Below are 26,190 nucleotides of genomic sequence, written 5' to 3' on the forward strand. Positions count from 1 at the left end.
GGGGTGGAGCCCTGGGGGAAGAGGAGAATCAGGGCAGCGGGGCCCCGGGGGGAAAGGAGGAGCAGGGGGTGGAGCCCCCAAACATAGTATGGGATTGTTATAAGCACCTTGACTCTAAAGTACATGTAGATGTATCTTAATATTCAGTAAAGGTGCAAACAAGTTTGTCACGACCTAATAAAACAGTTATAAGAATGTTATGAATATCTGTTATTCAATATTGAGGTCTCTCCTCTACACCACTAACCTACACTATTGCGGCTGGTTGAAATTATTTTTAAATTCCAAATGTTTATGTATTTCATGGGGGTTTTTTCCAACCAGTTTCAATGATTAGAATGTTATAGTTATGAACGAGCCGGTGAAAGATTTACTCACTCAGAGAGTCACTATGCTGCACTCTTTGTATATAATGCAGAGGCCTGGAAACTTCTGTTCACATTTCACAAAGGTACACAAAATGTAGCTGTGTTCTTAATTAATTTCAGATGTATTTTTGTTCTGTTTTTAGCCATGGGGTTCGCAAATATCATCCTGCACCTCTGGGCCTGGATATTCATGCTATGGAGTGAGTATTCAACAATATCACAGACATTTCTATGTCTTTCCATATAAACCATCTCTGCATGAAGCTCAGCCTTTCCATGTCATTTATCCCCCCTGAGTTTTGTGGTGAAGCAGCTGGAACTAGTAATGAACCCAAATCTTAAAGCAAAGCTCATCCAGAGCCATAGATTTTGCCTTGTCTCTTTCCACATATCATCACAAATTGGCTAAAACCTCATAGAAATTCATCACAAATAGGACTAGACATAAGAACAGCCATACTGGGTTAGATCAATGGTCCCCCTAGCCCGGTATCCTCTCTTCTGACAGTAGCCGGTGCCAGATGCTGCAGAGGGAGTAAACAGAACAGGGCAATTTACTGAGTGATCCATCCCCTGTCATTCAATCCCAGCTTCTGGCAGTCAGAGGTTTAGGGACACCCAGAGCACACGGTTGTGTCCCTGACCATCTTGGCCAGTAGGCATTGAGGGACCTATCCTCCATGAACTTATCTAGTTCTTTATTGAGCCCTGTTATACTTTTGGCCTTCACAGCATCCCCTGGCAACAAGTTCCACAAGTTGACTGTGCATTGTGTGAAAAAGTACTTCCTTATGTCTGTCTTAAACCCACTGCCTATTAATTTCATTGGGTCACTTCTGGTTTGTGTATTTTATGAAAGGGTCAATAACACTTCCTCCTTCACTTTCTCCACACCATTCATGATTTTATAGACCTCTATCATATCACCCCCTTAGTCATCTCTTTTCCAAGCTGAAAAGTCCCAGTTTTTTACTCTCTCCTCATATGGAAGTTGTTCCATACACCTCATCATTTTTGTTGCCCTTCTCTGTACTTTTACCAATTCTCATATACCATTTTTGGAATGGGATGACCAGAACTGCACACAGTATACAAGGTGTGGGCATACCATGGCTTTATATAGTGGCATTATGTTATTTTCTGTCTTACTATCTATCCCTTTCCTAATGGCTCCTAACCTTCTGTTAGCTTTTTTGACTGCTGCTGCACATTGACTAGATGTTTTCAGAGAATTATTTCCAATGACTCCAAGATCTCTTTCTTGAGTGGTAATAGCTAATTTAGCTAATGTTGAACAGCACAATAGAGATCCATGGGGAACCCCGCTATTCACCTCTCTCCACTATTAAAACTGTTTTTTCCTACCCTTTGTTTCCTATCTTTTAGCCAGTTACTGATCCATGAGAGGACCTTCCCTTTTATCCCATGACTGCTTACTTTGCTTAAGAGCTTTTCGTGAGAGACCTTGTCAAAGGCTTTCTGAATGTCCAAATACACTATATCCACTGGATCACCCTTGTCCACATGTTTGTTGACCCCCTCAAAGAATTTTAATAGAATGATGAGGCATGATTTCCTTTGTAAAAAGCTGTGTCACTCTTCCCCAACATATAATGTTCATCTATGTATCTGATAATTCTGTTCTTTACTATAGTTTCAACCAATTTTCCCAGTACTGAAGCTAGGCTTACCAGCCTGTAATTGCCAGGGCTGCCTTTGGAGGCCTTCTAAAAAATTGGCCTCACATTGGCTATCTGCCAGTAATCTTGTACAGAGGCTGATTTAAGCTATAGGTTACATACAACGGTTAGTAGTTCTGCAGTTTCGTATTTAAGTTCCTTCAGAACTCTTGGATGAATACCATCTGGTCCTGGTGACTTATTACTGTTTGATTTATCAGTTTGTTCCAAAACCTCTGTACCCACACACCTCCTGGGTGTGGCGTTATGTCCCATCTACTGGCACTGAGACTACTTAGAGATTAAGGAGTCTGCTCTGCAGCCTGAGCTAAGAGTCCAGTGGCTTTTAGCTCATGCAGTAGAGGCTCGTGTCTTTAGCTCCAGAGGTCCCAGGTTCAATCCCACCCACCGACAACCAAGGTCTGTGAATGTTACACCTTCTCTAGTGACACCTCAATCTTGGAGAGTTCCTCAGATTTGTCACCTAAAAAGAATGGCTCATGTGTGGGAATCTCCCCAACCCTCTGCAGTGAAGACTGATGTAAATAATTCATTTAGCTTCTCTACAATAGCCTGGTCTTCCTTGAGTGCTCCTTTAGCACCTTGATCGTCCACTGATTGTTTGGCAGGCTTCATGCTTCTGATGTACTTAAACATTTTTTTGCTGCTAGTTTTTGTCGTGTGCTAGCTGTTCTTCAAATTCTTTTTTGGCCTATCTAATTATACTTTTACACTTGACTTGCCAGAGTCTATGCTCTTTTCTATTTTCCTCAGTAGGATTCAGCTTCCAATTTTTAAAGGATGTCTTTTTGTCTCTAACTGCCTCTTTCACTCTGCTGTATAGCCATGGTGGCATTTTTGGTCCTCTTGCTGTTTTTTTATTAGGGGTATACATATAGTTTTTGCCTCTATAATGGTGTTTTTAAAAAGTTTGCATGCAGCTTGCAGGCATTTCACTCCTGTGACGGTTCCTTTTAACTTCATTTTAACTAACCGCCTCATTTTTATGTTGTTTCTCTTTTTGACGTTAAATGCTACTGTGGTGGGTTTCTTTGGTATTTTACCCCCCAAAAGGATGTTAAATTTAATTTAGATACTGTTGCTATTGTCAAGCAGTTCAGCTACAGTCACCTTTTGGACCAGATCCTATGCACCACTTAGGACTAAATCAAGAATTGCCTCTCCCCTTGTGGATTACACGACTAGCTGCTCTAAGGAGCGGTCATTAATGGTGTCTAAACATTTTATCTCTGCTTCCCGTCCTGAGGAGACATGTACCCAGTCAGTATGAGGAGAGTTGAAATCCCCCATTTTTATTTGTTTTTCTGTTTTTGTAGCTTCTCTAATCTCCCTGAACATTTCACAATCACCGTCACCAGGTGGTTGGTAGTGTATTCCTACTCCTATTATTCAAGCATGGAATTTCTCTCCATCGAGATTCTGTGATACTGTTTGATTTATTTAAGATTTTTACTCTATTTGACTCTGTGCTTTTTTTAACATATAGTGCCACTCCCCCACCAGCGTGACCTACTCTGCCATGCCTATAATTTTTGTAACCTAGTAAAACTGTGTCCTCTTGATTATCATCATTCCACCATGTTTCTGTGATGCTTATTATATCAACATCCTCATTTAATACCACACACTCAAATTCACTCATCTTAGTATTTAGACTTCTGGCATTTGTATATAAGCACTTATAAAATTTGTCAATGTTTAGTTGCCTGGCATTATGTGATGTAATTGAATGGAACTCTTTTTCGTTTGACTCTTTCTCTTCAGTTCCTACCTGTCCTTTATCAACATCTATCCTCTCCTCTTTATTAGGATATAGAGAATCCCTGTTAATAGTTCCTCCCCTAAGGGATGTCTCTGTCCAAACTGTGTGCTCCTCAGTACCTGTCAGCTTTCCCCCACCCCTCAGTTTAAAAACTCCTCTATGACCTTTTTAATTTCACATGCCAGCAATCTGGTTCCATTTTGGTTTAAACAGTGTCCATCCTTCCTGATTAGGCTCCCTCTTTCCCAAAAGGTTCCCCAGTTCCTAATAAACCTAAATCCCTCCTCCCTACATGGTCTCATCCACGCATTGAGACCCTGCAGTTCTTCCTGTCTAACTGACCCTGCATGTGGAACTGGAAACATATCAGAGAATGCTATCATGTAAGTCCCGGATTTAAATCTCTTTCCTAGCAGCCCAAATTTGGCCTCTAGGATGTCTCTCCTACCTTTCTTTATTGGAGATATTTGCTGCTAGTGTAATGCCGGCAGACCCCAGTGGTCGGCGGGCAGGATCGAACCGGGAACCTCTGGAGCTTAGTGCTTGAGCCTCTACAGCATGAGCTAAAAGTCAACTGGCTGTTAGCTAAGGCTGTAGAGCCAACTCATTTTATCGCTCTCTAAGTGGTCTCAGCGCTATGAGATGGGACAGAACACCCCACCCTGGAGGTGTGTGGGTTATATACTTCCCCTGGCTGAGGAAATGAGTCCCGAGCTTCAGAGACTTCCCAGGTGAAATCCTGGATGAGCCCTCACTTGTAATGCCAACAGACCCCAGTTGTTGGGGGGTGGGATCAAACTGGGGACCTCTGGAGCTTAGTGCATGAGCCTCTACAGCTTAGTGCATGAGCCTCTACAGCAGGGGTGGGCAAACTACAGCCTGCAGGTCACATCTGGCCCATGAGCCATTTTAAGTCAGCCCATGAGCTCCCGCTGAGGCGCGGGCTCTGGTGCTCCAGCGTGGGCACTGGGTCGGAGGCCGCACCACACAGCTTGGCCCCGCTCCGGTGCTCCAGCTGGGGTGCCGGGTTGGTGGCTGTGCCACACAGCTCCTGGAAGCAGCCGCATGGCCCCACTCTGGTGCTCTAGCAGGGTCGGGGGGCGCTCCATGCGTAGGAGCCAGAGAAGGGACATGCCACTGCTTCCAGGAGCCGCTTGAGGTAAGCACTGCTCAAAGCCTGCACCCCAGGCCTCTCCCCACGCCCCAACCCCCTGCCCTAATCCCCCTCCCGCTCTCCAAACCCCTTGATCCCAGCATGGAGCACCCTCCTGCACCCCAAACCTATCGTCCCTAGCCCCACCCCAGAGCCCGCATCCCCAGCCGGAACCTGCACCCCTTCCTGCACCCCTGCCCCATCCCTGATCCCCCTCCCGCCCTCCGAACCCCTCAGTCCCAGCCCAGAGCACCCTCCTGCACCCCAAACTCCTCATCCCCAGCCCACCCCAGAGCCTGAACCCCTAACCAGAGCCCTCACTCCCTCCCGCACCCCAACCCTAATTTTGTTAGCATTCATGGTCCACCATACAATTTTTATTCCCCGATGTGGCCCTCAGGCCAAAACGTTTGTCCACCCCTGCTCTACAGCATGAGCTAAAAGCCAACTGGCTGTTAGCTAGGGCTGTAAAGCAGTCTCTCTCTCTCTCTCTCAGTGGTCTCGGTGCCACTAGATGGGACAGAACACCACACCCAGGTGGTGTGTGGGTTACACTAGCAGTCCCAGATCGGTTACATGCCATTGTAGGCAGACCCATCATACCATCCCCTCCATCAACTTATCAAATTCAGTCTTGAAGCCAGTTGGGAGTTTTGAGAGCTTCCAAGGGGAGCAGTGGGGGCAAAACATCTATTTGCTGCTCGTGCTCGCTAATTCTAGTCCACTGACTCTGCTTTAGCAATAGTATGAGAACATCCTGCTTTGAGTGCCCTCTAGTGGTGGTCCTCATTATAATGCTTCTTAGCACAGGAAATCACCAGTTGGACTGCATTGCCCAGTATCTAGAACGGGATGTTGGGTGCATCTGTGTTTGAAGAGATGGGGAGGAGAAAAGGCTGAAAGCAAGAGACCTCTAGGCCTCTGTGCAAAATAATAAATCTTGATGTGTGCACCACACGCCATAAATCCAGTGTCCCTGCCAATTTGTCTCTCTCCTAATATATAGAGAGACCCCCTTTCTGTGACATAAGAATGGCCATAGTGGGTCAGACCAAAGGACCATTTAGCCCAGTATGCTGTCTTCTGACTGTGGCCAATGCCAGGTGCTTCCAAGGGAATGAACAGAACAGGTAATCATCAAGTGATCCATCCCCATTCCATCTGCCTGTGCCACTGACCTAGTGGGTGATCCTGGCCAAGGCACTGCCTCAGTTTCCCTCTCCATACAGGGAGATGCTAATACTTCCCTATGTTACAGGAAGGGGGTGACATCTTGATGAATGAATGTTTGTAAAGTCCTTTGAGATCCTCAGAGAGAAGCTGCTAGAGAAGGAGCAAGTTTATTCTCAGAGCTATGCTGGAACCAGAACATTCAAAGCTGGATATAAACTTTCTCAAGGCTTTGGGAGTGTATGTGTTGAGGGGAGGGTTGGTTTGGGTCCTTCTCTGTTATTAAATTTAATGAATGCTTGAGTGAGTGTGGAATTGCATGAACATGTTGGCAGTGATGGAGGGCAGGGAGGCAGAGTGGGAAGACTGTTAAAGAGTTTGATTGATGCTGTGTTTGGTTGAAGGAAATGGTAGGACGTCCATAAGGGACTGTAGGACAGAGACACAAGGTTGGGGAGAAGGTGAAGAGTTCAAGGGGGTAGAAGTAGATATGAGAGTCATCAACACAGCAGGGACAGGAAAGACCATGGGAGCAGAGGATATCACCCAAGGGTGTGCCTGTTTTCTCAGACACCATGGCAGTGCTCTGAGGCCTTGGTGACAGGCATTCGTATAGTCACCTTGACCCAGATTTGTAAGGGTAATTAGGTGTTGCTGCACTCAGCATTGCAACACCTAACTTTTTTAGGAGCCTAAATTTCATTTTCTAAAGTGACTTGGGCACTGAGGGGGCCAAAATCCCATTGACAGTTGATGGGTTCCTAAGTCCTTAGATCTCTAGGCAATGCCTAAATTTCACCTGTAAAAACCTGGGCCCTAGAGAGCAGAGGGGGAAAATGAAGATGACCAAAGACACACCTCTGGGGAGCAGCAACAGAGAAGCGGAGGGAAGTGGTAAATAATCCATTGAAGATAATGCCTGATGGAGTGGCCCTCAAGGGAGGAAACGAGGAAAGGGCAAAATGAGAATGAGAAGGTCTCAGGAAGAAGTATGTGGGGGAACCTGTCTCTTGTTGTCAGCTGCTGATTAAAGAACTGCTGTGTACATTTCCTTTTGTTACACGTAGAGGGGATTTGACCTAATCCTTTCAAGGCGGACTTAGACTAGCCTTGCTGCCGAGAGAAGGAAGAGTGATTGTAGATGATCTGATAGAGGACGCTTGTGAAAAAGGCAAAATTGAGAAAATAGGGACAGTGACTCTGATGGGGGTAGGGACAAAATGGGACCCAGTTGGGGCCACCACTCCACACAGCACCCTCTGGGCCCAGAACTGTGCAGAAGAGAAACCCCTTCCCAGTCTGAGGGCAGTAGATGGTGCCTCCTTTCCCCCCTTGCCCGAATTGCCAGAGACTCCAGCTGGTAGGAGCAGCTGCAGAACTAGACAAAGAAGGAACCTTGGGCCAGTAGCATTGCAGGTGATTGGCTCTGTTCCCAGAGTTGTCACTGACTGTCTGAGTGATCATAGATAAGATACTGAGGTCAACATTTCAGGGGCTAATGGAATGGGATACTGGGCCTCTCGCTTCTAGGGTGCTGGTTCTAACTTGGCCCCAGATTGGGGGGTGGGATTAGCTGGCTCAGAGAATGGAATATAGGGACTTTCACCTCGAGGGCAAAATTTTAAGTCTGGCCCAGGTTCAGGGGATTGGCTGGATCAGAGATAGGATAAAGGGTCTTTCACCTTTCTTGGGCACCATTTCAAATCTAGCCTCTTGTGTGTGTGTAGGGGGCTGACTGGCTCAGAGTGGTAGGGGAACGGGACTTGGGCAAATAACAGCAGCCACATATGCAAGTAGTTGATGGAGGGGATCAAACCTTAGACCTTCAGCTAGGGTAGCCACTGAGCATCCCCAGAATAACAAACATTCTGGTACTTCCAGGAATGACATGGGCCCGCTGCCATGACTTGTCATGCATGGTGCATGCGAGGTCACGCTGGCAGGGATGGACTGGTGTGCTCTTCAAAATGGCATCCCCAGTCTGTGATACTGGACAAGACCATACCTGGTTTTGCCTCAGTACCAGATAGAGGACAAGCCCCAGAGAAACAGAACTGTCTGGCTTAAAACCAGACAAATGGCCTGCTTACCTTCAGTACCAAGAGCACAGGCCTGTACCACTTGAACTCCTTTAGCTGTGAGACAGTAACAGGTCCTGTAGCCTCTGTGACACTAGAGAGACACTAGAGAGAGTCATGAGCATGCATGTTAGGCCAGTCTTATCCTACTCAACTTTGTGAGACATTGGAAATTTGTGAACATTCTTATGAATGCGAGGTAGTCGTCTGAATACTCAGGAAAAGGAACAAAGTTAATGGACTGAGTAGGGCAGAGAGAATGTGATACTTTTAGTCGTGGAAATATCCACGAGTCAGATTGTTTCATTTTCAACCTGCTCTAGCCCCTATCGACACGCCCATGCAGAAGAGTATTTGACAGGTTTCTAAAGACCCAGCAACTGAAATCAGTGAATTATAGGAGAATCTCAGCTTCCATTTAAAAAAAGTGATTGTGAATAAAACATTGGAAAAAGTGTGACCTCATGTTCAGAAAACAGAAGGCAGAGAAACAGAGCACTGAAATTATTTAAAAACAAACCAAGTAAGGATTTGAAGCCAAATCTCATGTTTTTTTGGAAGATGACTCATGATTTTTTCATGTTTGGGGTTGGAATACTGTGCTAATAAAGTCTCCATAATAAAATTGATACTGAATAAAAACAGGGTGTCTCATAAGGTGGGAGTGGACAGAATTGGGGCAGGGTTTTATGCCTATCTCCGTCTTTCTGTCTCTACAGATTTTGCTAATATCTCCATCGCAGTGTCATCTGTAGAAATTCCAGATCCCTCTTGCTCAGGCCCCCAAGGGACAGAATTTATCACAGTCTTCATGCAGAATCACTTCCCAAGTTATGGCGGTAAAGACTTCAGGTTGTTCATCACTGGCTACATCTCTGGGACGTTCGTCACCGTGTCAGTAAATAAAGCAGATTTTTCGGTCAATATCACTGCAAATCCCGAACAGACAGTATCTGTGATGATCCCAGCGTTTGTGGAGCTGGCTGGAAGCAACACATTTGACCACACTGTCATTGTCCAGGCTGACCATGAGATCTCCATCCTCGCTCTGAACTATAAGCGCTATACAGCTGATACCACTGTAGTGTACCCTGTGCAGAGGCTCGGGACAGAGTACTATGTGGTGACTCCACTGGGGAATCCAGATGGTCTCGATAAGCAATTTGCTGTAGTAGCCTGGAAGGATCCCACCATTGTTGAAGTTTACCTCAAAGGGGCTGTAACTTTCCAAGGAGAAACCTACAGAGCAGGGACAAAACTGGTCATCTCACTTGGAGCTTACCAGGCCGTCCAGCTGCAAAGCCGTGATGACTTATCCGGCACCAGGATCGTGTCCCAGAATCCTGTGGCCGTCTATAGCGGACACATATGTGTTGCAAAGCACACCAAATGTGACTACGTGAATGAGCAGCTCCTGCCGGTATCTGGCTGGGGCACCACATTCATCGTACCTCCTTTATCCTTCCAGCCCAAATTTGACCTGGTGTATGTGGCTGCTTCCCAACACACTCGCATTGATTATCAGTCTGGGAGGGTGAGTGCCAGAAAGAACCTGGTTGCTGGGCAGGTTGTGACATTTGAAATCAAATTCCCTAATCCCTTGTACATCTCTGCTAGTGCTGGGATCCAAGTCGCCTTCTTCTGCACTGGTGGGAGCAAAGGGAAAATTGTGTACGATCCCTTCTTCCTGATGATCCCAGATGTCTCTGGCTACTGCCAGACCTATAACATCCATGGACAGGACCTGTTTGAGAACTATGCTGTGATTGTAGCCAAGATGGCCGAGACTGCTGATGTTACTATTGATGCAGAACCACTGCGTATTACTCAGTGGAGGCCTATTCCAGGCACAGCATATTCTTGGACTACATACAACTTGAGAAGTGGGTTTAGCAACCACACCATAGAGAACCCCAGCTCCCCATTTGGTGTCCTGAGTGTTGGGATTAAAGACAAGGCTGGGTATGGCTCCACAGCTATTGGTGGTAAGTACAATATATGTGATAGTCTCTCACCCTCCCAGCCTGCCTTCCACCATCTTTCCCTGTTCCCTTCCTTCCCAACCCCTCCATTGGACAACACTCCTCTCAGAGTCAAAGGATAGAACCCAGGAGACCTGCCTTTCAGTCATAGAATATTAGAGTTGGAAGAGACCTCAGGAGGTCATCTAGTCCAATCCCCTGCTAAAAGCAGGACCAACACCAACTAAATCATCCCAGTCAAGGCTTTGTCAAGCCGGGCCTTAAAAACCTCTAAGGAAGGAGATTCCACTACCTCCCTAGGTAGCCCATTCCAGGGCTTCACCACCCTCCTAGTGAAATAGTGTTTCCTAATAGCCAACCTAGACCTCCCCCACTGAAACTTGAGACCATTGCTTCTTGTTCTGTCGTCTGCCACCACTGAGAACAGCCGAGCTCCATCCTCTTCAGGTAGTTGAAGGCTGCTATCAAATCCCCCCTCACTCTTCTCTTCTTCAGACTAAATAACCCCAGTTCCCTCAGCCTCTCCTCATAAATCATGTATCTCAAGCCCCTAATAATTTCCGTTGCCCTCCGCTGGACTCTCTCCAAATTGTCCACATCCCTTCTGTAGTGAGGAGACCAAAAATGGACACAATACTCCAGGTGTGGCTTCACCAGTGTCAAATAGAGGGGAATAATCACTTCCCTCGATCTGCTGGCAATGCTCCTACTAATACAGTCTAGTAAATACAGTCAGCTCAAGCTCTGAGCACTAGATCACTAAAAAAATAGATACCAAATGTACATTTTGATACGTAACTGAAATATGATTTTTGTGTCCTCTGCTCCAAGTATATTTTGAAGCTGCAGGGGGTGTCTGGTAAACAAATCCCCTGTGAAGCAGGAGGGAAACTGGTCCCCCTTTTCTGCCATGGAGATACGTCAATAAGAATCACAAATGAGAATCATTAAAATGATATGGACCAAACCACCCAGACAGTAGCCCCAACCATTCTCCTAGATTGCCCAAACTGGTTGTACCACTTTATACTGGTATAGCTAAAGAAACACAACCTCCCTAGTGTGGATACAGTTATGTCAGTATAAAGGTGATTATCCCAGTTTCTTGTCAGGGAAAGGGAATAACTGCATAAGCTTGTCTACATTACAGCGCCTTGACTAGTATAGCTATGTTGGAAGAGACCCCTAGTGGTAAAGCAGCAGAAAGAGATCTGCTTTACCACCTTTCTGAATAACATTAGCTATGCAAACAGAAGCACTCTTCTGTTGGCATAGTTGTAAGTCTACACTAGCGTTTTGTTAGCATAGTGGTGTGATTTTTTTTTTCACATTTCTAACTGACAGCTATGCTTGCAAAACTTTGTAGCGTAGACGAGGAGCAAGACACCTTCATGTTGAAAGAACTGTGTCCACATTAGGGGTTGGTATTACTAATTTGGCATAACAGCCCTAACCAACATAGTTATATCAGTACAAAATCTGTGTGTAGACCAGGGCTTGGATGAAAAGTGGTGTTCTGGAGTGTACATTCATCATCAAAACATTCAATGAAGGGGGCAGAGTCCATAGAATCATAGACTATCAGGGTTGGAAGGGACCTTAGGAGGTCATCTAGTCCAACCCCCTGCTCAAAGCAGGACCAATCCCCAACTAAATCATCCCAGCCAGGGCTTTGTCAAGCCTGACCTTAAAAACCTCTAAGGAAGGAGATTCCACCACCTCCCTAGGTAACCCATTCCAGTGCTTCACCATCCTCCTAGTGAAAAAGTTTTTCCTAATATCCAACCTAAACCTCCCCCACTGCAACTTGAGACCATTACTCCTTGTTCTGTCATCTGCTACCACTGAGAACAGTCTAGATCCATCCTCTTTGTAACCCCCTTTCAGGTAGTTGAAAGCAGTTATCAAATCCCGCTTCATTTTTCTCTTCTGCAGACTAAACAATCCCAGTTCCCTCAGCCTCTCCTCATAAGTCATGTGCTCCAGACCCCTCATCATTTTTGTTGCCCTCTGCTGGACTCTTTTCAATTTTCCACATCGTTCTTGTAGTGTGGGGCCCAAAACTGGACACAGTACTCCAGATGAGGCCTCACCAATGTCAGATAGGGGGGAACGATCACGTCCCTCGATCTGCTGGCAATGCCCCTACTTATACAGCCCAAAATGCCATTAGCCTTCTTGGCAACAAGGGCACACTGTTGACTCATATCCAGCTTCTCGTCTACCGTAACCCCTAGGTCCTTTTCTGCAGAACTGCTGCCTAGCCATTCGGTCCCTAGTGTGTAACAGTGCATGGGATTCTACCATCCTAAGTGCAGGACTCTGCACTTGTCCTTGTTGAACCTCATCAGATTTCTTTTGGCCCAATCCTCTAATTTGTCTAGGTCCCTCTGTATCCTATCCCTACCCTCCAGCGTATCTACCACGCCTCTCAGTCTATTGTCATCTGCAAAGGGCATACACACAAATGTATGCGGAAGAGGGAATCTGACTCAGCCACATGATGCAGGAATTATTGGGTGGATATCTCAGGCATGTAGCATGCAGCTATTTCTATACAGGAAAGGGAATAAGCTATACTGGTCTGAAGCAACTTTTTACAGCTATAACAGTGACACCCAAAGGGCAGTACTAGTACAAGTATCTGGGCAAAAAATAAGCTTTACTAGCATAAGGACTTGTCTACACAGGATTTTTCGGTATAACCTGAGATTTGAATATAAACCAATAAAGTTATACTGGTATAACCCCCTGAATAGACACTCTTAGTCAAGGTCTACACTAGGAGCACTTTGCTGGTATAGCTGTACCAGTATGCTATACTAGTGAAGAACTCCTAGGATGGACCCGGATTACACCAACAAAACAGTGCTGTAGCTTGTTACAGACTAGCCCTTGGGCTACTGGACAACACAAGCTTTTTCGGTGCAGTTATGCCAGTCTAGCCATACTGGCAAACCCCCTAGTGGTGATGCCGCTTATATTGGCAAAAGGAGTTCTTTTGTTGGTTTAGTTAAACCACCTTCCTGAGCAACATATTTTTTGTTAAAAATATTTTTTGTTAAAACAAGCTATTCAGGCAAAAGGAATCTTGCCAGTACAAAGTGAGTCTAAACTGGGGTTTTTGCTGGCATAGCTGGATCAATTAGGGGGTGTGATTTTTGTACACTCAAGCTGATACACTTATGCCAGCAAAATTCTACACTTTAAACTCTAATCTCCACACTACACTCAGCGATGTCTACACTTAAAACACTACAGTGGCACCGTGTAGATCAACAGCAATGGGAGGGGTTCTCCCACTGTTATCAACCTAGCACTGTCTACACAGGGACTTAAGTTGCCTTAAGTATGTTGCTCAGGGGTGTGGATTTTTCATACCCCGAGAGACATAGCTGGGTCAATCTAATTTTCTAGTGTAGACCAATCATAGTAGTGTAAATCTGGCCCAAGTGAAATAACCTGTAGCAGCAAAAGTGCAGTTTTGTTGGCATAAATTGTATCTACACTAGAGGCTTGTGCTGGCATAGCTATATTCGTCAAGTATGACACCTCTTCCTACTCCTGACTAACACAGCTATGCAGGCTGAAATCTGTAGTGTAAACATGGCCTTATAGAGCATCCTTTTTTGGATTAGCTAATGTCGCTTGGGAAGGGGTGTAAATGAAATTGAAAGAAGATAGGTTTCAGAGTAGCAGCCATGTTCTGGAATACTGGTGTCCACACTGGCGCGTTATACCAGTAAAATAATACCTGTATAACTATATTGTACAACTGGTGAAACTTTCTCATGTAGACAGGACTTTAGGCATCTTTATATAAGTATAACTGGCTCCAAACAGGGATTATATTCATATAACTCTATTTGTATAAAATCACCCCCCTAAGCAAAATAGTTATACTGGGACAACCACTGTGTGTAGACTAGGGTGAAGTTTGGCTGCCCAGGAAAATCAGTTGAGGTTGGGGGAAATGCACTTCTCAGGAGAAATGTGGATGGACCCTGAGACAAAAGGTAAGACACTCCAAGGCCTGGTCTATGCTAGAGAGTCAGGCCAGTTTAACTACGTCAGTCAGGGATGTGAAAAATCCTCACTCCTGAGTCTCATAGATAAGCTGACCTAAGTCCTCATGTAGACAGTGCTAGGTCTCATATTTGTCTGGGGGGTGAATATGAGAGACGAGAGGAAGAGATGGAGGTACAGCTGGCCTTGTAAAATGTACCAATGACATTCACTCCCAGAAGCCAGGAGCCCGACTCCCATTCCTGAGTCTGTGCTCCTTGTTATCAGTCCTAGGAAGGCTGGCACCAAACGACAAGAGCAGGTCTCGTAAAATGTTGGTGTTCTGGTTTGTGATGCTCTTTTGTATTTATCTCCTCAAATCTAGGCATTTCTGGTGCTGCCCCTACTGTTCAACCTCCATATCTTCCCAGTACCTCTTGCTCAGGCCCCCAAGGGACAGAATTTATCACAGTCTTCATGCAGAATCACTTATCAAGGTATGGCAATACAGATTTCAAGTTGTTCATCACTGGCTACATCTCTGGGACGTTCGTCACCGTGTCAGTAAATAAAGCAGATTTTTCGGTCAATATCACTGCAAATCCTGAACAGACAGTATCTGTGATGATCCCAGCGTTTGTGGAGCTGGCTGGAAGCAACACATTTGACCACACGGTCATCATCCAGGCTGACCATGAGATCTCCATCCTCGCTCTGAACTATAAGCGCTATACAGCTGATACCACTGTAGTGTACCCTGTGCAGAGGCTCGGGACAGAGTACTATGTGGTGACTCCACTGGGGAATCCAGATGGTCTTGATAAGCAATTTGCTGTAGTAGCCTGGAAGGATCCCACCATTGTTGAAGTTTACCTCAAAGGGGCTGTCACTTTCCAAGGAGAAACCTACAGAGCAGGGAGAAAACTAGTCATCCCACTTGGAGCTTACCAGGCCGTGCAACTGCAAAGCCATGATGACTTATCCGGCACCAGGATTGTGTCCCAGAATCCCGTGGCCATCTATAGTGGACACGTATGTGTTGCAAAGCACACCAAATGTGACTACATGAGTGAGCAGCTCCTGCCGGTGTCTGGCTGGGGCACCACATTCATCGTACCTCCTTTATCCTTCCAGCCCAAATTTGATCTGGTGTATGTGGCTGCTTCCCAACACACTCGCATTGATTATCAGTCTGGGAGGGTGAGAGCCACTAAGGACCTGGTTGCTGGGCAGGTTGTGACATTTGAAATCAAATTCCCTAATCCCTTGTACATCTCTGCTAGTGCTGGGATCCAAGTCGTCTTCTTCTGTGCTGGTGGAAGCAAAGGGAAAATCGTGTATGATCCCTTCCTCCTGATGATCCCAGATGTCTCTGGCTATTGCCAGACCTATAACATACATGGACAGGACCAGTATGATAACTATGCAATGATAACAGCCAAAACATCAGAATCTGGTGGCATCACCATTGATAAGGAACCCTTGGGAAACATTGCATGGAGGCCAATTCCAGGCACAGGGTTCTCTTGGGCTGAATACAACCTTGGCAACGGGTTTAAGAGAGAAACCATGGAGCACCCCACAACTCCTTTTGGGCTTCTGAGCATTGGAATTGCATCCAGATCTGGGTATGGCTCACCAGCTATTGGTGCAAGCAGTGAGTAAAGTAGTTTTAGTTATGCCTTTTCCCACTTCTCAGTCTCTCAACACCTTTATTTAGCCTTGAACCCCAACCCATAATATTACAGAATTTCAGCTTGAAAGATGAAAAGACTTGTTGGGTCAGAGTCTCTGCACTGTTGAGTAGGGCTACCATATGTCCGGATTTCCCCAGACATGTCCGGCTTTTCGGTCTATAAATAGCCATCCGGGGGGGATTTCTAAAAATCTAAAAATGTCCGGGATTTCCCCCATCGGCTATTTATAGATCGAAAAGCAGCGGCCAAGCGCCGCTCGGCAGCCAAAGCCCCTTCCCAGCTCCCCCCATCCCCTGCAGCCTTAGCACGCCCCCGGCCCCGCAGTTGTCTTTCCCCTCCTCCCTTCCCCTGAATGCTCCGCCCCCCTGCTCCTCCCCCTCCCCTGCTTCCCACGAATCAGATGTTCGCGGGAAGTCTGAAAACAAGCAGGGGCAGACGGGCAGCAGCAGGTAAGCTGGCGGGGAGGATGCGAGGAGGAGGGCTCCGGGGAGGCGCGGCGCAACCCAGTCCGGCCCCGGCCGAGCGGGTCCCTCCGGCCCCGGCCGGCCCCAGCGGCTCAGGCCCGGGCCCCAGCCCTGGTTCCAGCCGAGCGGCGTCGGCCGAGCACCCCCGGCTCCGACCCCGGCCCCAGCGGCTCTGGCCCTGGCCCCGGCCCCAGCAGTTCTGGCCCGGCTCGGCTCGGGCCCCTGGGCACTGGCCCCGGTTCCGGCCGAGCGGCGCTGGCTGAGCACCCCTGGCCCCGGCCCCAGCGGCTCCGGCCCAGCTCGGCTCGGGCCCCGGGGCACCAGCCCCGGTTCCGGCCAAGGGGCGCCGGCCGAGCACCCCCGGCCCTGGCCTCAGCGGCTCTGGCCCTGACCCCAGCGGCTCCGGCCCGGCCGAGCACCCCCAGCCCTGGCCCCAGCGGCTCCGGCCCTGGCCCCAGCGGTTCCGGCCCGGCTCGGCTCGGGACCCGGGGCGCTGGCCCCGGTTCCGGCCAAGCGCGCTGGCCCCGGCCCCAGTGGCTCCGGCCCAGCTTGGCCCCAGGGCGGCGGCCCCAGTTCCGGCCAAGCACCTCCGGCCCGGCCCCAAGCCCCGCGACCCCGGCCGGAGCGCAGCCCGATTCCTGGGCTCTTGATAAAGCCGGCCCTGGTCAGGGGACAGGGAGGTGGGATTGGATGGGTCGGGAGTTCGGAGGGGCTGGCAGGGGTGTGGAGAGGGATTGGGACAGTCAGGGACAGGGAGCAGGGGGGATTAGATGGGTCAGGGGTTCTGGGGGGGCTGTCAGGGGGCAGAGAGCAGTTGGATAGGGCGTGGGAGTCCCGGGGGTCTGTCTGGGGGAGGGGGTGTGGATATGGGGCAGGGGTGTGGAGAGGGGTCGAGGCAGGCAGGGAGCAGAGGGGGTTGGATGGGTCGGGAGTTCTGGGGGTCCTGTCAGGGGGCAGAGAGCAGTTGGATAGGGTGTGGGAGTCCCGGGGGTCTGTCTGGGGGAGGGGGTGTGGATATGGGGCAGGGGTGTGGAGAGGGGTCGAGGCAGGCAGGGAGCAGAGGGGGTTGGAGTTCTGGGGGTCCTGTCAGGGGGCGGGGAGCAGTTGGATAGGGCATGGGAGTCCCGGGGGTCTGTCTGGGGGCGGGGTGTGAATATGGGGTGGGGGTGTGGATAAGGGTCGGGGCAGTCAGGGGACAGGTAGGGTCCTAGGGGGGCAGTTAGGGTGGGGGGTTCTCAGGAGGGGGCAGTCAGGGGACAAGAAGCAGGGAGGCTTAGATAGGGGGTGGGGTCCTAGGGGGCAGTTAGTGGCAGGGGTCCCAGGAGGGGGCAGTCAGGGGACAAGGAGCGGGGGGTTGGGAGTTCTGAGGGGGGCAGTCAGGGGGTGGGAAGTGGGAGGGAGTGGATGGCGGCGGGGCAGGGCAGGGGCGGGGCTAGCGCGGGGCTCCTCCACCCCGTGTCCTCTTTTTTGATTGTGGAAATATGGTAACCCTATTGTTGAGCTTCAGTTGTGAATAGCAGAACAGGGTGGCTGTTATATCTTTAGTTGTCCCCTGTACTTAATTGAGCTTCCGGACCTTGTGGATTCTCCCCTTAGGCTGGGGGAGGTGCTTTACTAGTGGGTGGTCTCCGCCCACCCATCTCCAGGATCTCAACAGACTGAGGCTGATCTACCTGCCTTCTACTCTTTTGAGGCTGTCCTGCTGGCCGGTTGCCCCCCGGCTGCTACTGCTACTGTGGAGAGGACCCTGCTGGTTTGACCCTCAGAGACGAGTGCAAGGCCCCACTTTTTCCATCATTTTTGGGGCCTCTCCTGGCTGGGTTGCTGCTGCCCTTGCTGCTGGAGAGCCTGTTGCTGCTGCTGGAGCTGAGGAGGGAGTGGAGGAGGCCCTGCTTTGTGGTGGGGGTTTGTAACATCCTTGCTTCTGTGGTGGGAGGTGCCGTTGTAGTGGGGAGCTGGGGGAGTGGCGTGGAGCCCTCCCACTGGTCTGTCCACTCCCCTACTGCCACCACTACCCCTCCACTTTCCTAATCACCATCTGGCTCTGTTCTCCACTCCCCAGCCCAGCAGTTTGCTCTGTCATTTTTCCCATCTTGGGACAGTATCAGCAGCGAGGGGGCACTTGTTTTTCGGGCGCCCGTGGATGCACGTGGCCTCTTCCCTCCCTTGGACTTGCCCTCCCTCCCCTGCTGCATTTGGCTGGTGGGCTCCCTTTCCTGCTGCTTCGCCCTCTGCCCTGTCCTTGCAGCTGTTTGCCCCCTTTCCCTTTGCTGCCTGCCCCACCCGTTCCACTTCTGGCCATCCTGTTTGCTCTGTTTTGCCCTGCCCTGCTTTTTGTGGAGCTTTTTCCTTTGTTGTCCTTGGTTGGTTTGTTTGCCCTGCCCCTGTCCCATGGTGCAGGCGTTGATGCCAGCCCCATCTCCTTTTTTTTTTTTTTTTTTTTGGTTTGGTTGCTTTTGAGCCCACCCTGTTTTTTGTTCCTTGCCTCTGGCATACTCGTCCTCCCCCACCCTTCATTCCAGTCCCTTGCTGTTCGCCCCCCCTCCCGGTTTAACCTCTTGCCTGCGTGCCCACTTTCTATTTTCGGCACTTGGGATTCCCCTTCCCTCTTCAGTTATTCCCTTCACTGATGCACACTCCTTCATGATTCTTTAGTTTTCCCCCCTTTTCCTTCGTGCAGCTGGGGGAGCTGGTTTCTTCATCCTGTGCTGGGAGTTGTGTTCCTTGTTTTTCTGCGTCCCTTTCTGTTGGTGCCCTCCTGCCCTGCTTTCAGCCTAGCGGGGTGTGTGGTAGCCGTTCCCCCCTTCCTCCCTCCCTTCCACCCCTTCCTTCCCTTCGTTCCCTTTGTTTCCTGCCTTAAGTGGCTGTCCCTATCCCTCCTTTACCGTGGTGGGTGATTCGGGGGATGGGACTTCCCTGGTCACCCCTGCGACTCCCCTTTAGTCTCCCTTCCCACCTTCCCTTGTGATGGCTGCCTCGACTGCCGCTGCCGGGTTGCCTGCCATCGCTGCCACTTAGGCACTGACGGCGGCGGGCTCGGATAGGGACTCCATTGCTGCTGCTGCGACCTCTGCCGCCTCCGCTTCTGAGACCACTCCCTTGGCCGGTGGGAAGGGCTGGGAGACGAAGAAGGGCAAGGGCTGTGCCCGGAAGGCGAACTCACCCATGGCAGTGGTTCCTTTTCCCGCTGTGATCCCGTCAACGGCCGCAGGCCCTCTTTTTCCCCGACGCGTTGTTCCTTCCACCAGCCCTGGAGGTGCCGCTTCCTCGGCCCCCAGGGCGTACGCCCAGGTTGCTGCAACCCCCTCCGCTCGCCGCCTCGCCATCTGCTCCAGCCGTCTCCCGGAATACCATTCCCGGCGGCCGGGGCCCCTTTCCCACCCTCACTAGGGAGCACAGGGTGTGTTGCCTCCTGGTGTTAGCCTTGTCCCACGTAGAGACCTACATGCGGGCATTGGCACGGGTGGTGGGGCCCCCAGGCATGGTAGCGGCCTCTAAGATGTTTGGGAAGGTGGTGTTCTTCCTGGCGGCAGAGGCTGCTGCCCAGGAGGCAGTGGAGAGGGGCTTGGCGGTGGGGGGCGTTCATGTCCCCCTTGAGCCTTTGGAGGCTCTGGGAGTACGGGTGGTTTTCTCCTCTGTTCCTCCCTTCCTCCCCAATGCCGCCCTTTTGCCATTCCTCTCCACCCTGGGGAAGCCCCTGTCTGTCCTCAGCCCCCTTCGGTTGGGCTGTAAGGACCCCGCCCTCTGCCATGTTTTATCGTTCCGCCTGTAGGTGCAGGTTCAAGTGCCACTGGCGGCACGTGACGGAGGGGCTCTGGAGGGGTCCTTTCTGGTGCCCCATCGAGGGGCCCAGTACCTGGTCTACTATTCTTCGGGGGAGGCCCAGTGCTTTCTCTGCTGGGTGGTGGGGCAGGTCCGGAGGGACTGCCCCCTGGCCCAGCTTGGAGGGGCATCTGGGACTCCCGATACCCGGAAGGGCGTCGGCTCGACCATTGCCAGCGGCCCTGATCGCCCGGTCCCTGGGGTCGCCCCTCCTCCATCCGTGACCGTTGTTAACTCTACTCGGGTCTCGGGGGAGGCCCCCCCTCCAACGTGCCCAGATCAGTGTGCGGGCTCCGCCGCTGGGAATGGTATTAGTAGACCAGGGCCCGCAGAAGAGCGAGTGGCAGGGCCGGTAGCTGAAATCGAGCGGGGCTTGCCTCAGGGGGAGTCTGTCCCTTGCCCTGCTGTCCTGCCCTTGTCTTCCCTTACCCTCCCGTCATTGCCCTCGCTCCCTGGCTCTGACCCGGCTGGCCAGCCCCCCTGTTCGGGGATCTGGGAGCTCGTGCGAGGGAGGCACCGTAAAGCAGGGAATGCAGGCCCAGCACCCCCCCTCATTGGCAAGGGGGAAGGGACCCCCTGTAAAACTATGAAGGGGGTTACTGGCGCTGGGTTTTCCGCTGTCTCCCCTGCTGATGCTCACCGGTTGGAGTTGGCAGAGGTCACTGCAGCCACCGAGGTGGGTAGTACCACCTCTCTCATGGAGTCCCTCCCTGAGGGAGTTACGGAAGGTGTCCCCCCTGCCTCTTTGCCATCTGTGCCCCCTGTAGGCGCCGAAGTGGCTACTGCCCCGGCTGCTGTTGAGGGGGACCTCATAGAGGCGGGTGGGGACTTTGCCTCTATTTTTGACAAGATCGAGGCCCTGGGCTTGACCACAACCACTGAGGAAGTGGACGCCTCCCTGCTAGAGGGCCTCGGTCAGGGCGCTTGCAATCTGTCGCCCCTCCCTCCCCCTTTTCCTCTATCTCAGGTGGTTGCCCCTGTTTTGGCCTCTGCAATGCCCTGGGACCTGACCATCTGCCTGGCTGCGATTGGTAATCCCGCTGCTGCCACCGTGCCCAGTGAAGTGATGGCTGACGCCGAGTGGCTGGGCTCTGAGCCCATGGGTACCCTTCCTTATGATGCGGGGTGGCAGCCCTCGCCCCCCCCCCAGTCCTGTAATTGTGGGTGCCTCGTTTAGTGGGGCACCTGAGCCTAGAGCTGTGGGGGTGCCCCAATCCCTTGCTGCCCCTTTGACGACCACGCCGGGGTGAGAGGTGCTGTGTCCCGGTGGTCTTGCGACTTGGGCCCCAGAATTTGTCCCTGTCCCCTGCCCTGATCCTGTTCCTGTCCTAGGTCTGTGTCCTGTCCCTTTCCCTGACCCCGTTCCAGCCCCTGCTACTGTCCTTACCCTTTCTTCCTTCCCTCCTCCTGTTGCTGCCGCCCCCAGGGTTGCCTCATTTTCCTTTTATGAGGGCCCCAGGGAGGCGGTTTTTGTTTTTCCCTCTCCTGACCCATCTGGGGCTGCAGTTCTCCCTTCGCCATTGTGACGAAATGGGGGATAAAGCGTCGATAGTACCCCACGACTCCCAAAAATGCCCGGACTTGTTTCTTGCGAACCGGTTGGGGCCAGTTTTGGATGGCCTCTAGTTTATTAAGTTGGGGTTTCACGATGCCTCACCCCACAATGTAGCCCAGATATTTAGCCTCCGTTAACCCTATGGCGCACTTGGCAGGATTTGCGGTAAGGCCAGCGCGCCTTATGGTATCTAGGACAGCTTCCACCTTTTCCAGGAGGGATTCCCAGTCCAAGGTATGAATAATCACATTGTCCATGTAGGCGGCCGCATAACTGGTATGGGGGTGCAATAGCTTATCCATGAGGCGCTGAAAGGTAGCTGGGGCCCCATGGAGACTGAACGGAAGGACTGTATATTGAAAAAGGCCCTCTGGCATGGAGAAAGTGGTCTTCTCCTTTGCATCTTCAGCAAGGGGAATCTGCCAATACCCTTTAGTTAAGTCTAGAGTGGTCAGGAACCGGGCATTTCCCAATCAGTCCACTAACTCGTCTATGCGGGGTATAGGATATGCGTTGAACTGGGACACCTCATTCAGCTGACGGAAGTCATTGCAGAATCTTGTGGATCCATCTGGTTTGGGTACTAGCACGATCAGGCACTGACTGTGGGACTCTTCGATTACTCCTAACTCCAGCATTTTCTTTACTTCTGCTCTGATTTCTTCTCTTTTGGCCGCTGGCACCCAGGGTTTGTAATGATGTGATGGTATGTCTCAGTTGTTCGACCGGGCCGAGACGAGAATACGTCTTGGTTCCAGTTGATCATCTCAGACACCTCCTCTCTTTGGGCTGATGTTAAATCGGGAGACACCCTCACCTGCTCGGGGGTTTTGTTTTCCTGAGGTGGGTCCTTTCGGGCAACTACACACACTTCTTGAGTACGCCAAGGCTTTAGAAGATTGACGTGGTACACTTGTTCTTGTTTTCTAAGTCCCGGTTGTCACACCTTGTAATTCACCTCTCCTATAGGTTCAACTACTTCATAGGGCCCCTGCCACTGGGTTTACTCTCTGCCGTGGGTACTAACACCATTACTCGGTCTCCTAGTTGGAACTGCCGTACCTTTGCTTGGTGGTTGTAGTGAGTTTGCTGAGCTTTTTCGGCCTTCTCTAGGTGCTCCCGCACTATGGGGGGTGACCCGGTTTATAGGGTCTCTCATTTGCAATATATGCTCAACTATATTCTTTCCCGTATTGGGCTCCTCTTCCCAAATCTCACTGGCTATATCTAGTATGCCCCGGGGGTGGCGGCAAAGGGAGAGAATCCAGTGGAGGCTTGGGGAACTTCATGGATGGTGAACATAAGGTAGGGCAACAGGGTATCACAGTCTTTTCCATCCCTACTTACCACCCTTTTTATCATGGCCTTGAGGGTTTGATTGAATCTCTCTACCAGTCCGTTGGTCTGTGGGTGGTAAACTGAGGTTCGCAGAGTCTGGACATGGAGCGTAGAGCAGAGGTCCTTCATCAGCTTAGACATGAAAGGCGTTCCTTGGTCCGTTAGAATCTCTTTCAGTAGCCCTACTCGGGCAAAAATTTCCACCAGCGCCTTCGCTATGGACTTGGAGGCCGTATTTCATAGGGGAATGGCCTCTGGATACCTGGTTGCATAGTCCAAGACGACAAGCACATATTGGTGACCTCAAGTTGTCTTCTCTAGAGGCCCCACCAGGTCCATGGCTATTCGCTCAAAAGGGATCTCGATGATTGGTAGGGGTATTAAAGGGGCCCTTAGATGTGGGCAAGGGCTATGCAACTGACTCTCAGGGCAAGAGGCGCAGTACCGCCGGATATCCTCATGTACTCCCAGCCAGAAGAATCTGCGCAAGATCCATGCTTGGATCTTCTCTACCCCCAAGTGTCCCCCAAAGAGGTGACTGTGGGCGAGACTTAATATTGCCCTCTGATGTTTTTGGGGTGCCAGGAGCTGGTTTACCACTTGGTCCTGCATTTGTACCACCCGGTACAGGAGGTTTTTCTTGATCATGAAATAGGGTGCTGGCCCTCGGGCCTTTCCCTCCCCAGGCACCCCATCTATCTCGGCCACCTCTTTTCTGACATTATCATATCTGGGGTCTTCTGCCTGGTCTCGCCCAAAGGTCTCTCTTCCAGGACCTATTGACTCGAACTCCGAGGAACTGGCCTCCACCTCCTCGGTCAATTTGGTGGCATTGGGGATGGGACCAGACTCTGTTTCCTCCTCCTCCCCTCCGGGGGTTTCTTCCTCAGTTTCCCATGCCCATAGGCCTGCCAGGGCCATGCTCTGGCCCTGAAGCAGAATCCAGGTGCCCAAAGACTTCGCCGCCCTCCTCTCCCTCTTGGTTTTTCTGCCTTTGCCAGGGGCGGGGAACAACTCTTGAGATATTTCAGCAGAGAAGGGGAGGGGGGTGACTTTCTGTTAGGGATGACTCCTTAACTTCGGGGTCCTCTCCTCTCTCCCACCCCTCTGGCAGGAGCAAATTTCCAAATCCCTGGAAATCCCTTGGGAGTTTAGGGACCATCCCCGCTTTTACCCCGGTGATATTTCCCAGGATTTCGATCCTCACCAGGATGACAGGATAATAACTAACAGTCCCATGTACACATGTTACTCCCGTACGCTTAACCTGTATTAACTGGCTGTGTTTCACTAGTTTCCTTGAAATCAGGATGACAGCACTGCCAGAGTCCACAAGTGCCACGGTCTCTACCCCATTCAGTTTCACTGGTTTTCTATATCGGTGTGGGGAAACTGTGACCCCCACGAGGTTGATTAGGTTGCATGGGTCTGCCCAATCCCCCAGGTTACACTGTATGGGCTCCTCAATATTGGGACATTGTGTCGCTAGGTGTCCCCATTCTCCACATGCGTAACACCTATAAGAGGCTCTAGGTGCTCCTCTGTCTCTTGGGTTAGGGGTCTTTGCCCTGTGGTTCCCCCCGCTCAGGCTATTCCCCCCACTTCTGGGTTCCCGGCTGCTCTGTGGCCACTACCCTCTTCCACCTGGGGCTCCCCGGATGCTTGGTTGTCTGACCTTCCGGGGTTGAGGCCGGGTACTTGTTTCCGGAGAAGGCTTCTCTGGGTAGTCGGGACAGCTCTCGGGCTGCCATAGTCTCTCCACCAAGGTGATTACACCATCATCACAATGGATAGATATAGAGAGGGTGACAGAAAGATATAGTAAGTGATGTGGGGAGATAGCTGGACAGATAGCTATAGAGGGGACACTAGATATTTAGATAGATAGTTGTGGGAGGATAGATAGATGTGTGGGTGGGGAATAGATACATAGTGTGATACAGCATGGCCAGAGGGCAGCAGGAGAGGGTTAGAAGGGAGCCTTATTCCCTGTAGAGGGAAGAAAGTTTGCTATAGATTAATTAGAGCACCTGAAGCCAATTAGAGCACCTGAAGTCAGTCACCTGATAAAAAACCCCTGCTTCAATCAGACAGGGGAAGGAATTGGAGCAGAGAGCAGTTTGGAGGGAAGCAGAGGACAGGTTGGAGAAGTGCTCCGGTGGGCTAAGAAGACCAAGACCCTAGGTAAAGGGGCACCTGGCTTGTGCAAAGGGAGGGCAGGAAGCCCCCCACAAGCTGAAGGGCAGGAGAGGGAAGTAGCCCAGGGGAAGGAATCGCTAGTTCAAGTGGTTTACCACTATCCCTAGGGCCCCTGGGCTGGGACCCGGAGTAGAGGGCGGGCCTGGGTCCCTCCCTCTCCACTCCCCTCCTCTAGGACACTAGTGGGGCAGTTAACATTCCAGTTCAGGGGCAAGAAATGGTGCTCTGAACCCCCCCCCCCCCAAGAAGAGAAAGCGCGAGACCCATCATAGTAGTGCCAGCAATTTGCCACAATAGATATAGAGGGAGGAAGTGGGGATAGAGGGGAGTGTGGGGGATAGATAGATTGCATTTTCACTCCGCAACTGCCCCTCTTACCCTCTTCATCCCAGCCCTGTCCCCTTCATCGCTTTCTCTTCACTTTTCATACAGCTGAAACCTCCTAAGTAAACCCACTCAAATAAAATAATAATTAATAACAATCACGGCCCTGACATGCTGACTGTTATCATCTTATTCACTCTGCTTGTACATTACCTACCCAGTGTCTATCTCAAATGTAAGCCCCTTTGGGCAGAGACTGTCTGCTGATAATAGAATATCAGGGTTGGAAGGTCATCTAGTCCAATCCCCTGCTTAAAGCAGGACCAATCCCCAGACAGATTTTTGCCCCAGATCCCTAAATGGCCCCTTAAGGATTGAACTCACAACCCTGGGTTTAGCAGGCCAATGCTCAAACCACTGAGCTATCCCTCCCCGAGATTTACATAGTACCTAGCACAGTGGGGTCCCATTCTCAGTTGGGCCTTAGGCACTACCCTAATAACCATGATTAATTTAAAAAAAAAGGAAGGTAAGAATGATCGATCATCTTGTCCATTTCACAGACAGGCTATG

General features: G+C 50.6%; 1 protein-coding gene across 1 annotated transcript in view; it reads left to right on the forward strand.

Annotated features, from left to right (window-relative positions):
* Window positions 1-513: 513 nt before the first annotated feature.
* LOC135892661 (IgGFc-binding protein-like) overlaps window positions 514-26,190 on the forward strand; it is a 108,467-nt gene continuing 82,790 nt past the window's right edge. Inside the window, exons 1-3 of the mRNA XM_065420456.1 lie at window positions 514-568; window positions 8,951-10,216; window positions 14,604-15,875. Coding sequence (XP_065276528.1) covers window positions 514-568; window positions 8,951-10,216; window positions 14,604-15,875 — 2,593 coding nt within the window. The remainder of the gene's footprint in view (window positions 569-8,950; window positions 10,217-14,603; window positions 15,876-26,190) is intronic.

Source organism: Emys orbicularis, chromosome 20 (assembly GCF_028017835.1).
Source record: "Emys orbicularis isolate rEmyOrb1 chromosome 20, rEmyOrb1.hap1, whole genome shotgun sequence".
Classification (NCBI taxonomy): Eukaryota; Metazoa; Chordata; order Testudines; family Emydidae; genus Emys; species Emys orbicularis.